At 45.4% G+C, this 18,097-nt stretch overlaps 1 protein-coding gene across 3 annotated transcripts in view; it reads right to left on the bottom strand.

Moving 5' to 3' along the window:
- Positions 1 to 18,097, bottom strand: part of USP4 (ubiquitin specific peptidase 4) — a 41,889-nt gene that overhangs the window by 11,625 nt on the left and 12,167 nt on the right. The window contains exons 7-14 of one of the 3 annotated variants that reach the window (XM_019631913.1): positions 12,185 to 12,325; positions 11,244 to 11,361; positions 7,999 to 8,172; positions 6,137 to 6,295; positions 5,023 to 5,247; positions 4,157 to 4,240; positions 2,970 to 3,064; positions 237 to 428 (exon numbers count right to left, since the gene is read on the bottom strand). In XM_019631913.1, the coding sequence (XP_019487458.1) occupies positions 237 to 428; positions 2,970 to 3,064; positions 4,157 to 4,240; positions 5,023 to 5,247; positions 6,137 to 6,295; positions 7,999 to 8,172; positions 11,244 to 11,361; positions 12,185 to 12,325 (1,188 nt within the window). Of the gene's footprint in view, positions 1 to 236; positions 429 to 1,040; positions 1,152 to 2,969; positions 3,065 to 4,156; positions 4,241 to 5,022; positions 5,248 to 6,136; positions 6,296 to 7,998; positions 8,173 to 11,243; positions 11,362 to 12,184; positions 12,326 to 18,097 lie in introns of those variants that run through there. The other 2 variants (XM_019631931.1, XM_019631923.1) reach the window with 2 other exon arrangements.

Here is an 18,097-nt window from a genome sequence, read left to right as displayed (position 1 = left end):
ACAGACAGGACTCCAGGGACCAGGGGCTTCGGTGCCCAGCGTCATGGTGCTTAAGCTGTGCCAGGAGCCCTGAGCCAACAGCACCTGTCCTGGCGCTCCCAGGGACTGGCACAGCTGCATTTCTAACAAAAGTGGGCACACGGAATCAGCACAGGCACTATGCCGGGGCCAGTCATTACCATTACCATTACTTTCTTGATTTTTGATAACAAGCAAATCCCATTCCTGTCACCAACCTGATACGCTCACACACGGCTTGGTACAAAGACTCGAGAGTTAGCTTGTGCTTGGGGACAGAAATCAGCAGTGGCTGCCCATATAGCACTGCCCCAGAGGAAGTGCTTGACGGCCTGGACTTCCTCTCCCTGAAGTAGACTGGAAGCGTGACACATTCCGAGCCATCCAAGGAGGTGCTGCAGACCTCGTACCTGTGTCAATTACACAAGAGGGCAAGTTCAGGAGCAGGTCCATGTGAGCGACAGAGATCTGAGCTGCAGCTACATGGTGGCCAGGACTATGGTTATCAGGACAGAGCATACTTTAGCACAAAAGGCAAGAAACCAGACGATTCTAGAGGCTGGGTCAGGAGTCCCAGGGAGGGTCACTGTCAGCACAATGTGAACCTACACAATTCGGGGCTTGGAACTAACATGACCCTTTTTCCCCCAACCATGGCCTCAAATTCTCTGGTCCTTCAACTGGGACTTGGCACAGATGATGGCTGTCATCCGGACCATCACTCCACACACAAAGGCACACAGGGGGCCCGGCCACCAAGCTCATCTTTTGTCACCAAGGAGTTCAACTTTTAAAAAGGCATTTTCAGTGCCCGGCCCTTTAATAAAATAAAATATTATACAAAAATATACACCCCTAGAATATTAGCCAAAGACTCTTTATTTCAAAAGAGGAAGCAAATTTATAAAACTAATTGATTGCCATCTTTGTTCTTTTAAAAACACTGAAGTAAAAGAATCATCTAATTTTTAAAAAATCAGAGATAACCAAAGAAACTGCTAAATAGAAATCAATGATTTTGAAAAATGTGTCTTACTTAGTGAATACATGGGATTGAGGAGATTTATAGATGTTTTATCCTGGAACAGATGTTACCAAAATTGCTGGCAACCGACTGTAGTCTTTCCCTCTTCCTATAGGGGGAGACACAAACTTACTGATTCAATTTTTGAAACCTATAAACACAAACACACACATACACACATACATACATACATACACACATACATACATACATACACACCCCTCCCCAGATGCCTGGCAAACAGTCCTGAAGGTAGTAAATGCAAAAGTTCTAAGAAAACTCACAAAAATGTCCAGGTGTGCTCTAGGGTAAGGAGCCTGTGGTCTAGCATAAAGGTCAAGAACCAGGCCTTGGAGTGAGTCTGGCCAGGTTACAGGTCCATCATTGCCAGTTTCTAGCTGCTGGGGCTAGGCCAAGACCCTAACTTCCGAGTCTGTTTACTCAATAGACAACACAACTCCCCACCTCACAGTGCGGTGGAGAGAATTAAATTACGAAGTAGCACAGTGTACCACATGCTTATTAGATGCTACTATTGTGTTTTCATAAAACAATTATCAATTCATCTTTAAAACAATTTGCGTTCCTGTTGGTTGCCCCTCAAGCCCTCTGAAATTTCCTTTGGTGATGGTAGTTTGCCAAGCTCCCCAAGGGGTGCTGCCTTCTTAGCTTAGGTGAGTACAAAGTTCCCAGAATTCAGGGGGACTGTGTTAAGAACCTGGGGTCAGATATGGACACAACCTAGCCCTGCGGCCCAGTATGAACCTTGGCGCCCTCCATTTGTAAAGTGAGGGAAGATGGTATAAGTGGGGAGGCATCCTGTGCAAGTGTGAACAGAATTAGGATCCTGGGCGTGGTCAACAACTATCCTTTTAGAGCAGCGGTTCTCAACCTTCCTAAGGCCGCGACCCCTTAATACAGTTCCTCATGTTGTGCTGACCCCCAACCATAAAATTATTTTCGTTGCTACTCTATAACTGTAATTTTGCTACTGTTATGACTCGTAACGTAAGTATCTTTTTGTTTTCCGATGGTCTTAGGCGACCCCTGTGAAAGGATCGTTTGACCCCCAAAGGGGTCGCGACCCACAGGTTGAGAACCGCTGCTCTAGAGTAACCTAGAAGTCATAAGCCCAAAAATGTCAAGGGAAGGAGATGCATCCTTTGTTTACTTTCCCTCAGCCAAAAACAAAAACCAAACAAAATCCCCAAAACCTTCCTCAGCAGAGGCAAATTACTGAGAGGCGATGAGGGAGACAGCCTGGGTGGGGTCCACATTCAAACTTCCCTGGGCAAGGGGCTGTCTGAAGGTGCAGGCAAGCTTGCACTCCACCCCACCGAGCTGGGAGAGGGACACACACAAAATTACAAGGTGCAGCCTTACAGACGGAGGACGTGGGAGGGGCCGAGGAGACCAGCTGGAGTCTAAGTGTACTGTCCCCCCAGGAATGAGAAAACAGCCTCAGAGCTTACAAATGTGAGAGCTAAGAAAGGCTCTTTAAATCATCCTTCCGTCATTCTGCAATGGCACCTGTCTCAGGAGCCGCTGCCCGTGGCATGCCGAAAGGACGAGACCCTCCCTGACCCACGTCCCTTCTTCTGTCTTCCCCTTCCCCTCACACAGCAGTGATGCTTCTTGAGAAAGGCATTTCTAACAGCAGGACCATGTGCAGGACCACGGAATAGGCCATCTTAACAGGTAGCAACTGTTGACAAAAGGCTGTGTTCACGATGAGGAGAGTCTAGAATGTCCAGCTCTGAAGTGCACGGACGGCTGCCCACAGTTCCCTAACACCCATCTCTTGCACCCGGGAATCAGAGCCAATCCACATGGGCACCAACTGCCAGAACTTCTCCTCTGCAGGCAACAAGGCAAAGCCTCCAGAATGTTTCCTTGGACCCTGCAGCAGAAACCGCTGAGTACTCACACAAAAATGTCATCCCGAGGCATGATGTGGTTTAAACCCTCGTCCATTTGGAAAATTTTGTGGAACCGGTGATTATACACATCCGTGACCACCATCTAAGAATCAACAGTGACAGCAATATTACAGGATGGATTATAAGTGACATTACTTAAAACCCAGAAACAAATGAAAAAAATGTACTGGAGTGTTGCCTCCCGAAAGACCACTATGTAACCAGCCCCCAAACTCAGGGGCCAAGGCCCAAGGGGGAACAGCATGGCTGCCCCCAGCAAAATACATGCTGGTAACATCTGAACAGAGGTTTATGATGGAATCTGCCTTGAGTGGCAGGAAAGGTGGGCAGTGGGTACTGATCAGAGACTGGTAGTTATCCAGAAACCTCTGGGGGGTTCCCTGGGTCCAGAAGTTTCCAAGTCATCCTCAGCACATAGCAGAACAGACCAAACTCCAACCACCACAACCACCTGAAACCAGCAGGGATGCAAGGGGAATGGGGAGGAGCGCGGGCACTAACCCGAGCGAGGACAAGGGAGGGAATGGGAGCCTTCAGGAGGATGGGTCCTCATGCAAGGGAAGGCCTTCACTTTCCCCACCTCCACACACGGCCAGGGTCAGCAGGAAGCCCAGATGGGCGGTTGTTTTTAAATAAAGATTTCTACCAAGAACATCACAGTATCACTTCACACACTTATGGAGTTTAGGGGAGGAAAAAACTTCCAGCTTCTCATATTACAGAAGAGGCTGTAGGAAGGGGCGGCAAAGCTGAGAGCAGAGCCTTATTCCTGGCTGTGACCATGGCCAGTGTGACCCCAATGGAGGAAAGACGGTGTTCCCTGGGTCTGGTAGGGATGGTCTCAGCCACAGTGCACAGTGAGCGTGGGTCAGGGGATCTGAGGCACCCAGATATAATCATATCTGTGCTAGCTAATAAGAACTATGCCCAAAGGGCCGGCCGAGTGGCTCAGTTGGTTAAGAGCTCGCTCAAGAGTTTGAGCTCTGAGCAACAGCGGTTCGAGTCCAGCCCGAGCTGAGCAGCCGCTGAGCTGCCAACAGGTAGCAGGATGGCTCAGCTTAAAAAAAAAAAAAAAAGAACTATGCCCAAAAGTGGCTACTAGGTTGAAGATAAATTCCAAAGGACTCTGAAGTGACCCCCAACAGATTGAGTGCCACTGACCAGCCTGCCTTACGTTTTCCGCAGCAATGCCGGACAGCCTGGAGAGAGCCTCGCACAGGTCAGACATGGCCCCCATCAGCGGCACGATCACGCGGTACTGCGAAGGCGAGATGGGAGAGGTGATGAGGGTACTCCGCAAAGGGTGGGAGATGAGCTGGGAAGAGCAGGCACCTCAGAAAGCAGAGGTGTCCTTCCAGAAACAGTACAGAGTGAGGTCAGGGCCCAGATGAGTGGCCAGCAGAGCAAACAGGTGGGTCTTCTGCACCAGCAGCACCTCACTCTCTGCTCAGACAGTAGCACAGGCGTGGGGCCCGCTCTTTCCCTCTTATACATTCCTTTATTTCATTCTTAACTATGTTCTTTAAAGAACTGTTCAAATTATACGAATTGCCAACCAGTCCGACATGTCATCTTTCCTTACAGATGAACAAACCAAAGCCAGGAGACTGCAGTAGTCGTGTAGTGAGCCATCAGCAGGGCTAGACGCCTGGACCTGCTAGTCATACCTCTCATCTGGCCTTCTGTTCTGGCCAAGGTCTCCTAGCTGATTTAGGGGTAACCTGACCGAGGAAAGTACCCTGCTTCTGAATCCCAAACATTCAGATTCAAGGGCCACTAAGCAGATCAGCCAGGCTGCTTTAGTCGAATGAATGGAGCATGGAGAATAAGTGACAGGGAAGCTCACATGACCTTCACGACAGGCCTTGAAGGATACGGGATTACACAAACGTCTGATGGAGGCCAAGGACACGCATTTAGGCAAGTGCCAGGGGGTTTTGGAGACAACTGATAGAGCTGATGCAGCAGATGGAAGCAGCCCCACTCTGGTCTGAAGACCACTCACATCAAGAGGTACCACGAGGATGTCAAGTCTCTTACCTGAGTAGGTCTGCAGCGAGGGTCAGCAGGAACCAAGAAGACCTCCATGACTCTATCTTTCTTCAAGGGCAGTGGGAGAGTTAGATAGCAAAATGGGTCAAAAGTCACAGAAACCTTAGCACATTCTGGGCAAACCAAAGTAGACTTGAAGAGGCCATGGAACGTATCCACAATCACAGAGTCATTCCTCAACCGATGATTCTCCCAGGCTTCTTTTGCGACCACCTGGAAGAAAAGAGAAAGGATAAATAAGACATTCTCAGTATCCCTCAGTCCTTTACCCCGGCATCCAGAATGAGTGACAGTAAGGTCTGAGAAGGACCACGAGGCAGTCTGTGCAGCCAGAAGCTTGGTCCAGGCCAGCCATGGTTAGGACTGCTCTTAGCGTACCATGCTCCCACCACATACCAGCTCTACGCCCAATCACACACTTAACCAATTGTTGACATAAGATCTACGGAAGCAAGGCATCTGTCTTTTCATGGGAGACATGCAATGAGATCACTGTGGGCATGTGGACATGACCAGGGCAAGGACCACCTCCTGTACGGTTCCCATGCTCTAAAGTCCCTTCAGTGAGCTTTTAATTTATATCCTTGTTCAGGGAACTGACCGTTTTGCCTTTAAGATGTAAATGCTACTTTAAAGTATTCATATCAATTATCCCACTGTGATAGGGTAACTTACATACTAAATTCCCTTTTCACAGATCAGAAAATCAAGATAAAAAGTGTAAGGACCCTAATAATATTAATAAGAAACTATTTTAATACTCACAGATGAATTTAATGACAGCTGTAATAATCTCAAGAGCCCACACTACAGGCACGTCATAGTTCTCAGTGTCCCAGTCTCTGACTCACAAATGAAATTATACCAAAGAAACTGACTCCAGTTTGAAGAAGCCCAACGGGAGCACTTGGAGTACTTCGAGTGGCCCTTTCTGACCTGGAATGGATTTCTCTACCAAAGCCCACGTTCACATCACCAACAATGGCAAGAGGCAACCAGGGCCCCTGGCACTAATACTTGAAGAACGAGAGAATACCCCTGCAACTCTCAGTAGGAGGCAACTTCTTTGGAATACTATTGTTCAAATGTCTCCCTATCATACCGCATCTGGCCGCCCATTGGCATCCTTCAGCTCCAGGTAGGGCTTCTTCTTCACTCGGTTCAGGTCTTCGTGCAATCCGTCTAGAAGAAAGGCTAACAGCTCCTGAGAGTCTTGCTGCTGGTAGCCAGAAAACTGAGGGGCGAAACGTCCCACCTGGGTCTACGACAAAGGCATCAGAAGGCATAATAAAGAACCAGTGAAGTCAGATAGGAAGTTGTCCCAAAAATAGCTTTACAGAGTCAGCTGAGACAGTAGGGGAGAACACCACGTGGTCAAGCAGCCTGACTAATTCCTCACAGGCCTAAAAGGGGACGGCAGTTCTCACCAGAGGGAGGACTCGGATCAGCAAGCCAAGATAACAACGGACCTGGAACCTGGGCCACTACCCTAAAAGAGCGAAGGCTGGCACCCTGAGCAGCCACACCTCCTAAATACTGACATGAATGCCTCTCCAACTTCCTTCTTTGGTTGTCACCATGAGGACTTTGCAAATGGTCCCTGCATCAGCCAGGGGACTCCCCCTGTACCTAATAGCCCTCCGAGACCAGACTAAAGAACTGTCTGCCTGGCTTTGATCTACACCAGTGATCCTCAGAGTAAGCTCCCCCACCAGTGGCATCAGCACCACCTCGGAGCTTGTTAGAAATGCACATTGTCAGGCCCTACCCAAGACCTGCGCAATCAGAGATTCTGGAGATGGGTTCAGCAGTCTGCATTTCCACAAGCCCTCCCAGAGACCCTGCGAAGTCCAAAAGCTGGAGAGCCACTGCTCTGCACCTGTGCTGTCCAATACCACAGCCACTAACCACACGTGGCTATTTAAATTTAATTTAAATATAATTAAAAATTCAGTTCTTTGTGTTTAGTGGTTATCATACTAGATATGTATCGTACGTCCATCATTGGGGAAGCCCTACACTACCCCTAATAGCCCTAAATACTGTCTGCCGATTGTTTATTTACATTAGCTTCGGCCCAATGTGTTGCTACCCAATTCTAGTCTCTTTCTGACTTGGTATGTGAACGGCAATTTACATGTATTTCCCAGGAATTAATGGAACAATGGGGACAAAAAGAATTAGTGTTCAATTTCAACAAACCATCTAAGATTTTAATTTTTTCATTGAGCTAAGGTGCTATTTTTTCCTTATTGAACCAAAAACATGCCTATCTTTACCTCCCATGTGCTTCATGAAGGCTCCTTGAACCCCTGTGGTGCAGGCTAAATACGATTTCTCAGATTTCAAAATATGGAGGCAAGGCACTTCCCCCTCAGCGGGAAATAACATTTAGGGCAATGGGACGGCCGAGCTGCTCCAAGCGCCCATCTTCCTAGCTGAGGGACCCAACTAAACACCGCCCCTTACACCGCCTTCCAAGAATATCAACCCAAATCCTGACTTGGGGAGCCCAACTCAAACCACAGGGCGTATAGGTTCCAGGTTCAGAGAACCTGGGCATACCCTTCACGGGATACTGGGAATTAAACTGGATTGCTATGGTCTGGCTTAGGTAAATACTGGTACCATAGAAGACCTCCATTCTGAGCAACCAGCTTACAAATGACTTCTCAAGTATCCCCAGCCCAGAGGTGGGGGCTGAGGTCACTTGAGATGAGTGTGGGTTCCATGGCTCAACAACAGAAAAGAAAGATCTGATCACGTGGTGTTTTTAGTCTCAGGTCCCATCTTAATCCCAAAATGCAAGTAAAGGAATGCCTCATTACAAAGCAGAACCACTCTCCCCAAACGGGAAAAAAGTATTGAGTTGTCGGAAAAGTCATGACGCATTTTTGCAACAAAAAATATAGAAAAAATATGTCATAACTTTTCCGACAACCCAATATATATATATCAACCTACTTTAAACATGCGAGGTGCCACGTGAGAGTCCCTTCCAGACCACATCTGCTTAATGAGCTCTGCGTAGGCCTCTGCAATTTCCCCTTTCATCCCCAGAGGGTTGTCTCTGTTGATTTCAGCCTCATATTCATCTTTCAGAAAGTAGTCGGTCAGTGGCGCGGTATTGCTCAAGCACTGAAAGAGAACACAATTGGAGCTCACACTCTTTCCGGAGAGCACAGAAAGATAGAAAATAAGCGACGTTCTAAAGGGTCAGTGAGGGTCAGAGCCAGCGAAATGAAATAAGTACTCAGCAGATTCTCTGAAAGGCTCACAGCAGTAAGGCCCAGCCTCCCAGAAGCCCAAGCTGGTGGCCCACCTTGCAGATAACTTCCCAGGGACATGGCCTTGGAGGAGCTCACACTCATGGTCTCTGAGGGCAACAGCTCTGTACCCCAAGTGCCTGACACACAACAATTTTCTATTCAATGTAAGATCATTTTTAAGATAATTTTTCTGTTGGGAGTGGAACATTCCACTGTTTCATGAGAAGACAAAATATAAATAAGCTGAAGGCAAAATGTTTTACTAAAGCCAAAACAATATGGGGAGAAAAATCAAGGTATGGCAGTAGAAAAAATAATAAATAATATCATTGTACATGTGTATACTAACTTTAACTCTTCAAGTTCAAAAATGAAGGTGGATACTGAATTTTACCAAATGCTTCTCCTACATCTATTGAGGTGCTCATATGGTTTTCTCCTTTTTTCTATCATTATATTAAATGACACAGATTAATTTTTCAGGAGTCAAACCAAACCTATCTCTCCTGGCACAAACCCCACTTGTGTCACCACTTTTATTTAGATATCATTAAATTTGACTCCTAAATTTTTACTTGTTATTTGTGTCTATGGTTATAAGATATAACAGTCTAAAATTTTCCTTTTTAAAAATTCCTTGTCAGATTTTGGTAGCAGAGTATGCTGCCTCGTAAAATTATTTGGGGAACTTGTCCCTCTGTTTCTACTTCCTGAAAGAGTTTATATGATTGGTATCATTTCTGCCTTAAATCTTTGAATACATTTACCAACAAAGCCATCCAGAATAAGAGTTTTCTTGATTGTAAGGCTTTAATTGCCTAATTAATTTCTTTAACAAACACAGGACTATGCAGATTTTCTCTTTCTTCCTGCGTTTAAGTTTGATAAATTGTGTTTTTCAAAGCACCTTGCCATCTGAGTTGTCTAATTTAATGGCATAAAGTTGTTGTACTATCCTCTAATAATCTTTCCATGTTTGTAGGGTCTATAGTCCTTTTTCATTCATTAGTCATTTATATTTTCTCTCTTCCTGATCAGCTTCCCTAGGAGTTTATCAGTTTTATATGCTTTTTCAAAGAATTAAGTTTGGCTTAGTATTTTATTAATTTCTGTTCTTATCTCTATTATGTCCCTTCTCCTTCCTTTGGGTTTCATTTGTTCTTTTCCTAGCATCATGAGATAAAAACTTAAATCGTGGTGTTTAACCTTCCTTTTTTTCCTAATATTTACATCTAGAGCTATAGCTCTCCTCATTATCACTATCATTATTCAACAGTGAGGAACACTGAGAACACAAAGAATTGAGAAAACATCCCCATGAGAAGCCAAATCCTGTCTCTTTTCTTTAGTACCGTTTCCCTAAAAATAAGACCTCACCGGAAAATAAGCCATAGCATGATTTTAGGTGCCAAAATATGGCACTTTGGCATACTGAATATTTTAAGCTGGAGGAGTTTGTGGAAAAGGCACCCTTCCTCCCTGAAACAGGTCATAAAACCCTCACGTGAGGGGTGCATGCCCTCCATATCCTGGAGAAATCATGCTAGTGCTTCTTCTCCGGCTAGGTCTTATTTTGGAGGAAACACAGTATTAGGCTTATTTTCACCTCACCACAGTGGAGAATAATAATTTCCAAACCTAAGAGTTACCTAATTTTTTAACTAATCTTTTATCTTTTCCCTTATATTAAAACAAACTTCAAAGTTAGATTGTAAGTCTTGTGAGGACAAAAACCATGTATGACTTGCTCACCACTGAGTGTCCATGTATAGTAAAGAATTTGGCTTGGTCCAAAGAGAAGGTCTGGCTTTCGCCCTTGGCTTCTGGAAAGTACTCTGTTGACCCTTGGAATGCTAACCCTGCTAGAGGTTATCTCCAGTTGCCTGGGAGCCTTCAGTCAGACTGGGGAGTAATTTAGGGTGGGGGCTGGCAACACATGTATAGTCTTAGGGTGAGGGCTACCCACGCCAGAAAGACCAGCAATATGACTCAGGGTGGGGGTTTTGTATCATAAGGTATCAGTCTACCTGGAGACTGAGTTTAACCACCTGGACAATAAATCATCCACCAATCAATCATGCCAGGTAATGAAGCCCCAGTAAAATTTCTGGGCACCAAAGCTCGGGTGAGCATCCACAGTTGGCAATACTCCATGCCTACTGCTACACATCAACGCCAGAAGAGAATGCATCCTGACTGCACGGGGAGAGGACAACAGAAGCTGACTGAGAACCTTCCTGGACCCCGCCCTGTTTGCTTCTTCCCCTGGCTAATTATCATCTGTATTCTTTCCCTATAATAATCCATAACTGTGAGTGTAACAGTTTTCAGTGAGTCTATGAGTCCTCCTAGCAAATTATCAAAACTGAGAGTGAACTTGGAGACCCCCCAAATTTGCAGTTGGTGTCAGATGTGAAGACAGTCTTGGGGACTGTGTTCTCCTAACTGTGTAGCTGGACCCTAACTCCAGCCCATGTCCATCACATAGTATGTGCCCAATAAATATTTGATGAATGAATGAATGAGGTTTCAAAGGAAGGATTTTAGGATTTTCTCCAATCAGGGACATGAGGTGAGACAGCTACCAGGGTGAAAAGATGGTAAACACGACCCCAGGCATGATTTAGCTTGGCACCAGCTGCTTTGATTTCTCATCCTATCAGAGACCAACCAGGCCGGTACTCCAGTACTTCCTGGGGAGACCAATCCCTAATGTCTACAAAACTCCAAATATTTTTACTGCAAAACCAAATCTAGAACTGATTAAGAAGATATCTGGGGGCCACAAACACTGATGAGGCCATTCTGTACTAACGAGTGCGAGCTGCCCTGGCAGGGAGCCCTGGAAGAAGGTCCTCCCCACACCTCAGCAGCCCACTCTCACCAAAGCCTCAAGTACTGTGAAGACAGAGTTACAGAGTTGGCAGCTCTCCCCTTTACCTGCAAAGCAGAGTTCATGAAGCAGGTGTTCCCCAGGTTTCCGAGTCCACAGACCCCAGGTTGTATGTGAGATGATGGGGGTTCTTGACAATTATATGAAGCAGAGAAACCAGATCCACTGGAAAACACAACCCACACCACCAATGAAAACGAGTGCTACACACAGGCCCTCAGGATGCTTTTTGGGGCAACTCCAGGGCCCCTAGAATCCTGTCTGGTAATAAGCCCATGATACAAGTTCTCTCTACTCCCATTTCCAGCCCTCCAGCCACCCTATTCCCCACCCGTGTCCCTAATTTGACATGACAGCAGGTGGTAGTAAGTACATCCTTAAGGGGAGAGATGCTATTTGAATTCTCCATTCTCAGGCTTTGGCAAATGTTCATTTTCTATCCCTCCAGAAGGCCAACTGCCAGGTGACACAGGAAACAACACTGGTTACTGAGACCAAGAGCTTGCGCCTGCCACCACCACCAGGCCGCACTTAGCCTAGACTGTGCCTGAGCATCCATGCACTCTCTCTCACCTCACCCTCCTCTTCCACCCTGTCTGTGCTGTGGCAGGTGCTCCTGAAATGCTTGGAGAAAGGATCACAGTTCTCCAATGGGGAAACAGGCAGGGCTCTCCCACCATGAGAATCATCCCCTCATAGCCACTCTGCCATAAGGCCAGCCCATCCCTTCACAGACAAGTGCAATGACTCCCACAACCACCAGTGACTCAGGCCGTGGGGAAAACACCAGCTCATAGGAAGACAAGCAACATACGTCAGGACTAGGAGGCACACTTCACTGTGGGTATGAAATGGAGGAACCACATGCAGCACGTTCCCATGGGAACCCTAATCCCACTATGCTAGAGTTGCAGCAGAGGAGCTCTCCAGGCACAGCCTGGGGAAGGACCAGAGGGAAGGGAAGCAAAGTGAAAGGGCCTGCTCTTACCCCCTGCTGACACCGGAACTGTGCATCCCAGAGGTGTTAGTGCTATCACCATTTGCAATGGGAGAGGCAGACACTGAGGAATAGGGACTTGCTGATGATTTTGGAGAGGTAGTAAAATTTCTGCTAGGCGCAGGGCTTGATCTAAGAGAGAGAAGCAGAAACAATGCTACTGACTTTTTGCAAAAAGGAAGCCCTTTTTAATGCCATAGGCCTCTTCTAAAGAAATAAATATTCTCCATATTCAGTAATTTAACATAAGCTGCAAAAAGCCAACTTTCATGCTACCTTCAAGATAAATTTTATTTAAGTGACAGTCAAACAGTGAATTGGTTGGTCTCCCTGTCTTGTTCATCCACATGGTCACATACCGAATTTTTCAGTAGGATAAACCACAAGATTGATCTCCAGGGCATCCAGTCTGATTTCTAAATCGTAAGCTTTCCTGAATTTTAAGAGATACCAGTGAAAGACAGAAAAATTGCAGTAAGAGGTGAATTTCCCTGAAAACACTTGACCCAAATCAAACAGCTGGCTTGGCTGTTCACTAGAGCAGGAAAATGGCAATTTGGCTTCTCTATGCCATTCAAGGGGAAGTGCTTTGTTTCCTCCAGTTTACCAAATGTGAGCAGCCTGTTTCAAACTCATGTGTCAATATTTTTCACAGCATCTCCTTTTTAGATTTATTCCTACTTTCACATTAATTAAGCCCAGGGCTAATTGCCCCAAATCTTAAATTGATATCCATTTTCTTCTAAAATCTGTATAAGAACATGTAGAAGGAAAGTAAATCGTTCTGCCCTACTTCAAATCCATAGAACTGTGACTTTCCTTCTAGCTTTGGGGTTATTTTTAGAATACGGAAAATGATTCAGACATGCTGTCACAGCACAGTGCCCAACCTCATGGGATCTGATGTCAACCAGGGTTCCCATGTGAAGCAAAGCAGAGCATGGAAGCAGAGGTAAAGAGTGAGCCTGTCTGTACCCACACCAACAGTGGGAGGTGTCAAGAAACTCTCCAGGGACCTAAATGGAACTGAGTTCTGCTCCACTCTGAGGTCCCAGCAAGGAGGGAAAGGGGGCTCCCCAGCCTCTCGCCTTCCCATAGGGAAGCGCCCCTTCTCTAATCCTGAAGACCATTAGCTTCACAGAGCCTCATGCTGCAAAGGAGTCCAAGAACAGGCAGCTCATTAAGACCTGTCAGAGACAAGGGCACAGTCTTCAACCACCCAGGTGACCTAAGCACACATTTAAGGCCTGTCCAACATGACAGGCAGGTATCCCCAGCTTCCTATGCCGGCAGGAAAGTCACTACCCAAGGCTGGTCTGATGTATTGGACTCGGTGACCTCTGGGGTAGGAACAGGTACACAGGAGAGTGAAATTCAAACTCTGACAAGCAGAACTTCAAGACATATGGTGTAACACTCCCCTTTTAGTAACTGTTCACTGATAATTTATTCTATTCCCTTGAACTTAAAAGGGCAAAACTCCATATAAACCATTACACATATCCAAGACCTGTCAATTTCTTAGAAAACATTTGTTTGAAATGACACAATCAAAGAAAAATTTTATGTGACATTTGTTCAAAATGTTCTAGAAAATACTGTCAGTAGTTCTCACAGTAAATTCAGTCTAAAAGAAACTCAGTGATGAGTAGGTTGGGAAACAGGCATCAGTGCGAAACACCTGTCTCTGAAGTGCGCATATTAGTTACTCTCAACTGTGACTGGGTCTCATGCCACAAACACCCTGAAAACCTAAGCTACACCTCCAAAAAAGAATCCTTCTGCTTCTAAAAGACACTCTGCTCCAGGCTCTGATTCCCAGTACCTTTCTACTGAGATATGTCCTGCTCCTAGTCATGTCAGGTCCTTCTCGATTATAATTCACACATGCCCTAAACCCATGCGTCAGGCCCTGTAACACGGCCAGGCCTGCGCTCCCTGCTCCATTGCGCCCTGCCAGCTTCTCGATGCTCTCCAGGCTGAATGCTGCTCTGGGGATGAGCCCGCCCACCCCTGAGGACTGATCTCCAGTACCCAGAGTCCAGCATCTGGCATTGTCACTGCCTTTGCAACATCCTAAGCTGTGACCTCACACCAGCACTGTTAACCCTTATCTGTGCTCACTCTCATTTCCACTTCAGAAGCCTCTTCCAGCTCTGGGAAGGCAGCCTTTAAAGGGGACCATGGTGCAGAGCTAACCAGGCCCTACGGACCTCATGCAAGTAAAGTGAGAAAGAGGGTTAGAGAGAGAAAAGAGGCCAGGTCTACACTAACATAAAGAAAGGTTGGAGCAATCCACAAAGAAGAGAAAACTATCTGAAAATGCTCAGAATTTATGAGGTGGCCCTCACTAGCGAATAAAAAAGTTAAATGGAAACAATTTCACTATGTTGTTCTCCTGCCAGGAAATGTGTAAAATTATTTCTATAGGTGGGTTTAAAAAAACAAGAAAAAATTAAGCCAATCAGTGACTTTCCCTGGATGAAATATTCACTCGATATACTTTCCTATTCCCTCAATTTTAACCTCTCTGTCTTCTTTGATAGTCGATGTATTATTGAACATGGCTGGGTTTTTTTAAAACCTGATCTGAGAGTCACATCTTTTGATTAGTGAATTTAACCCATCTACAGTTAGTCTAATTACTGTTATAGCTGACTTAATTCAGCCTCCTTCTTATTTCATGTTTTCTAATTACCATTCTTCTCAGTTGTTCTCTTTTCCCTTCTTTCTTGACTTCCATTGTACTTCCCTTTTTAGGTGTGACAGTTTCCTAGTTGCCGCCTATGGTACTGTAATTTATAATACGAAATACAGAGGGTGCCAAAAAAATGTATACATTTTAAGAAACAAAAAACTGTATTAAAATTGTAATATTCAATATATACCAATAACAAAAGATGAATATAAATCATGTGTAAACATTTTTTTTGGCACCCCCAATAAGTCTTTTGGCCTTGCCCAAGGTTCCTGGAACACAGCTCCTAAAACCCTTGTAATTTCCTAAGTGGTCAGAGTGATGGGAGCGTATTTTATTATATTTGGTCTGTGATCCTTGGTTACTGAAATAGCTCCAAATTGATAAAGGGGGGTGTCTTCTGTTATTCATAACAAATCCCTTTGAACCACACCTCTGTTTACCTTAATGCTTTTGGAAAGTACCCAAAGACTGCTGGAGCTGTTTGCCAGGGGATTCAACCATGTGATTAGAGGATAGAACCTTTCAGCCTTACATTCAAAACTCCCCCAGCTCTGGGGAGGAGAGAGAAGCTGGAGATGGGGTTCAGTCACCAACGGCCAAATGATTTAATCAACATGCCTCCTTACTGAACCCTCCACAAAAACCCCTGAAGCATGGGGCTTTGGAGAGCTTCTGGGTGGTGAACATGGACAGAGCTCCTAGAGAGAGCAAGGAAGCTCCTTACCCCTTCCCCGATCTATACCTTGCCTATGCATCTCTTCCATCTTGCTGTTCCTGAGTTAGATCCTTTCATAATAAACTGGTAATCTAGTAAACAAACTGTTTTCCTGAGTTCTGTGAACTGTTCTAACAAATTATTAAGTTGGAGGAGGAAGTCAGGGGAACCTCTGATTTATAACCAGTCATCAGAAGCACAGGTAACAACGGCCTGGACTTGGGGTTGGCATCTAAAGTGGAGCAGTCTTGGGCTGGCTGAGTGGCTCAGTTAGTTAAGAATTTGCTTAAGAGGGAAGAGCGCAACGATGGTGCCGACTTGGGCCAGTGAAGCGACGTCCTCCACAACTAGACTGAAGAACAAAAGGACAGCAACTTGTCCGTTCCCCTTCCCCCAATTCCCTAGCGCTGTTCCCATCCCCCCAATTCTCCAATAAAAAAATAAATAAAATAAATAAATAAAGAGTTTGCTTAAGAGCACGAGCTCTGAGCAACAGATCGCTGGTTCGATTCCCACAAGGGCCAGTGAGCTTCACCCGAGCTGAGCTGTCACTGAGTTGCCAACAGGTGGCAGGATGGCTCAGCTGGTGAGAGCATGTGCTCCTAATGACAAGATTGCCTGTTCGATGGTGGGCCGGCCATGGCCACCCGCGGATGACTGAACTCAGCACCTTGAGCTGAGCTGCTGCCCGGATGGCTCAGTGGATACAGCGTGCACTCTTAACAGCAAGGATGCCGGGTTCGACTCCTGCATGGGATGGTGGCTATCCCATCGGCAACTAAGACTGAACTCGGCACCTTGAGCTGAGCTGCTGCCCAGATGGCTCAGTGGAGCATGCACTCTTAACAGCAAGGCTGCCAGTTCGACTCCCACATGAAAAAAATAAAAAATAAATATAAATAAAAAATAAAGTAGGGGCAGTCTCGTGGGACTGAGCCTTCACCTGTGGGATCTGACGTTATCTCCAGGAAAATAGTGTCAGAACTGAGTTAAATTTTAGAATGCTCAGCTGGTTGGTATGCGGGGGGGAAAACCCCACATATTTGGTGACCACAAGTATTGGTAGAGGAAAAAATGGTTCGGTTTTTTTGCACTTCCCAATAACTAGTCTTCCGTTCTTCTCAATTTATGAACTCCAATTTTTACCTAGACACCGTGCCCGCCCCTGCTAAAAGGCATTTCCCAGCCTTCCTTGAAGCCAGGTGTGGTCATATAAATTGGCAAAGAGAGATGTAAAGGGAGGTTTGATGTGTGGTATCTGGGAAATTTCCTTAAAAGGAAGGGATAAGTCCTTCCTGCCTCCTTCTCCTAGCTACTTGAATGCAGGTACAATACCTTCAGTTCCAGCAGTCATCCTAGACCCTCAGGTAACTACCTCTGAAGTAGAAGCCACACACAGAACAACCTGACAGAGCAGCTGGGTTTCTAATAATATCAGCATTGGGCCGTCCACTCGGAAATTCTTTGTAGAAAGATACAAGCAGCTATCTTGCTTAACACACTGATTTCCAGGCCTTTCTTAATTACCACCACACCTTTCCTCATCAACACAGTATGTTCAAAGACATAAATGCTATTTTTATATTTCTGGTAGTTACTCCAATAATTTATTAGGATCTATTATTATTTTGGTTTTCCCAAACAATTGTTTAAACTCACAACTACATTTGGCTCAACAGAAGTAGTTCAGGACATTCTCATCTCTCTCTGCTCTTTACTGACTCTTGTCTCCATGTCAACAAGGGTCTTCCTTGTCATTATTATGCAGAATTTCTTTCTGGATTGTTAATTGATTGTTAAACCTTTCTTCTTTTTATCACTATCACATAGAGAAATATGTAAATCATGAGAGTACAAAAATCAAGAAATGTTCACCAAGTGAATACATCTTTCTAACCAGTACATGACCAAGAAACGGGACAGCACCAGCCCCCAAGGTGTCTTCCTCATGCTCACTCCACTCACCATTCCTCCCAAAGCTGACCATGACCATGACCTGGAGCCCCATAGATTAGTTTTGCCTGTTCTTAAGCTTTGTATCAAAAGAATAATACAATAGTATGCCATGTTTCGTGTCTGACTTCTCTCATTCAACATTGTTCACGAGACTCAGAATTGTTGTGGCCACACAGGTTTCCACTGTGCGCATATACTATTCATTTATCCACTGTTTTTGGCGGGCACTTGGGTTAGCTCCACTTTGTGACAATGACAAGCAGTTCATTGCTGTGAACATCTTTGAACATATCTTTAAATGGACATGGGATGCATTTCTGTTGATTGTATGCCTAGGCATAGACTGCTGAGTTGTAGAATATGCAGGTAACTATTTAGTACTTGTTGCTCCATCTTCTAAAATCACTGTACCAACTTTTATGCCCCATCAACAGGGTCCAACAATTCGGGTTGCTCCACACCTCAACGTTGGTACTGTTTATCCCTTTCCATTCTGGTGGGTGTGTAGAAGCACTGCACTGGGGTTTTAATT

Source organism: Hipposideros armiger, unplaced genomic scaffold (assembly GCF_001890085.2).
Source record: "Hipposideros armiger isolate ML-2016 unplaced genomic scaffold, ASM189008v1 scaffold_18, whole genome shotgun sequence".
Lineage (NCBI taxonomy): Eukaryota > Metazoa > Chordata > Mammalia > Chiroptera > Hipposideridae > Hipposideros > Hipposideros armiger.
The sequence above is the reverse complement of the archived record's forward strand: the minus strand, read 5'-3'. Positions and strand labels throughout refer to the sequence as shown.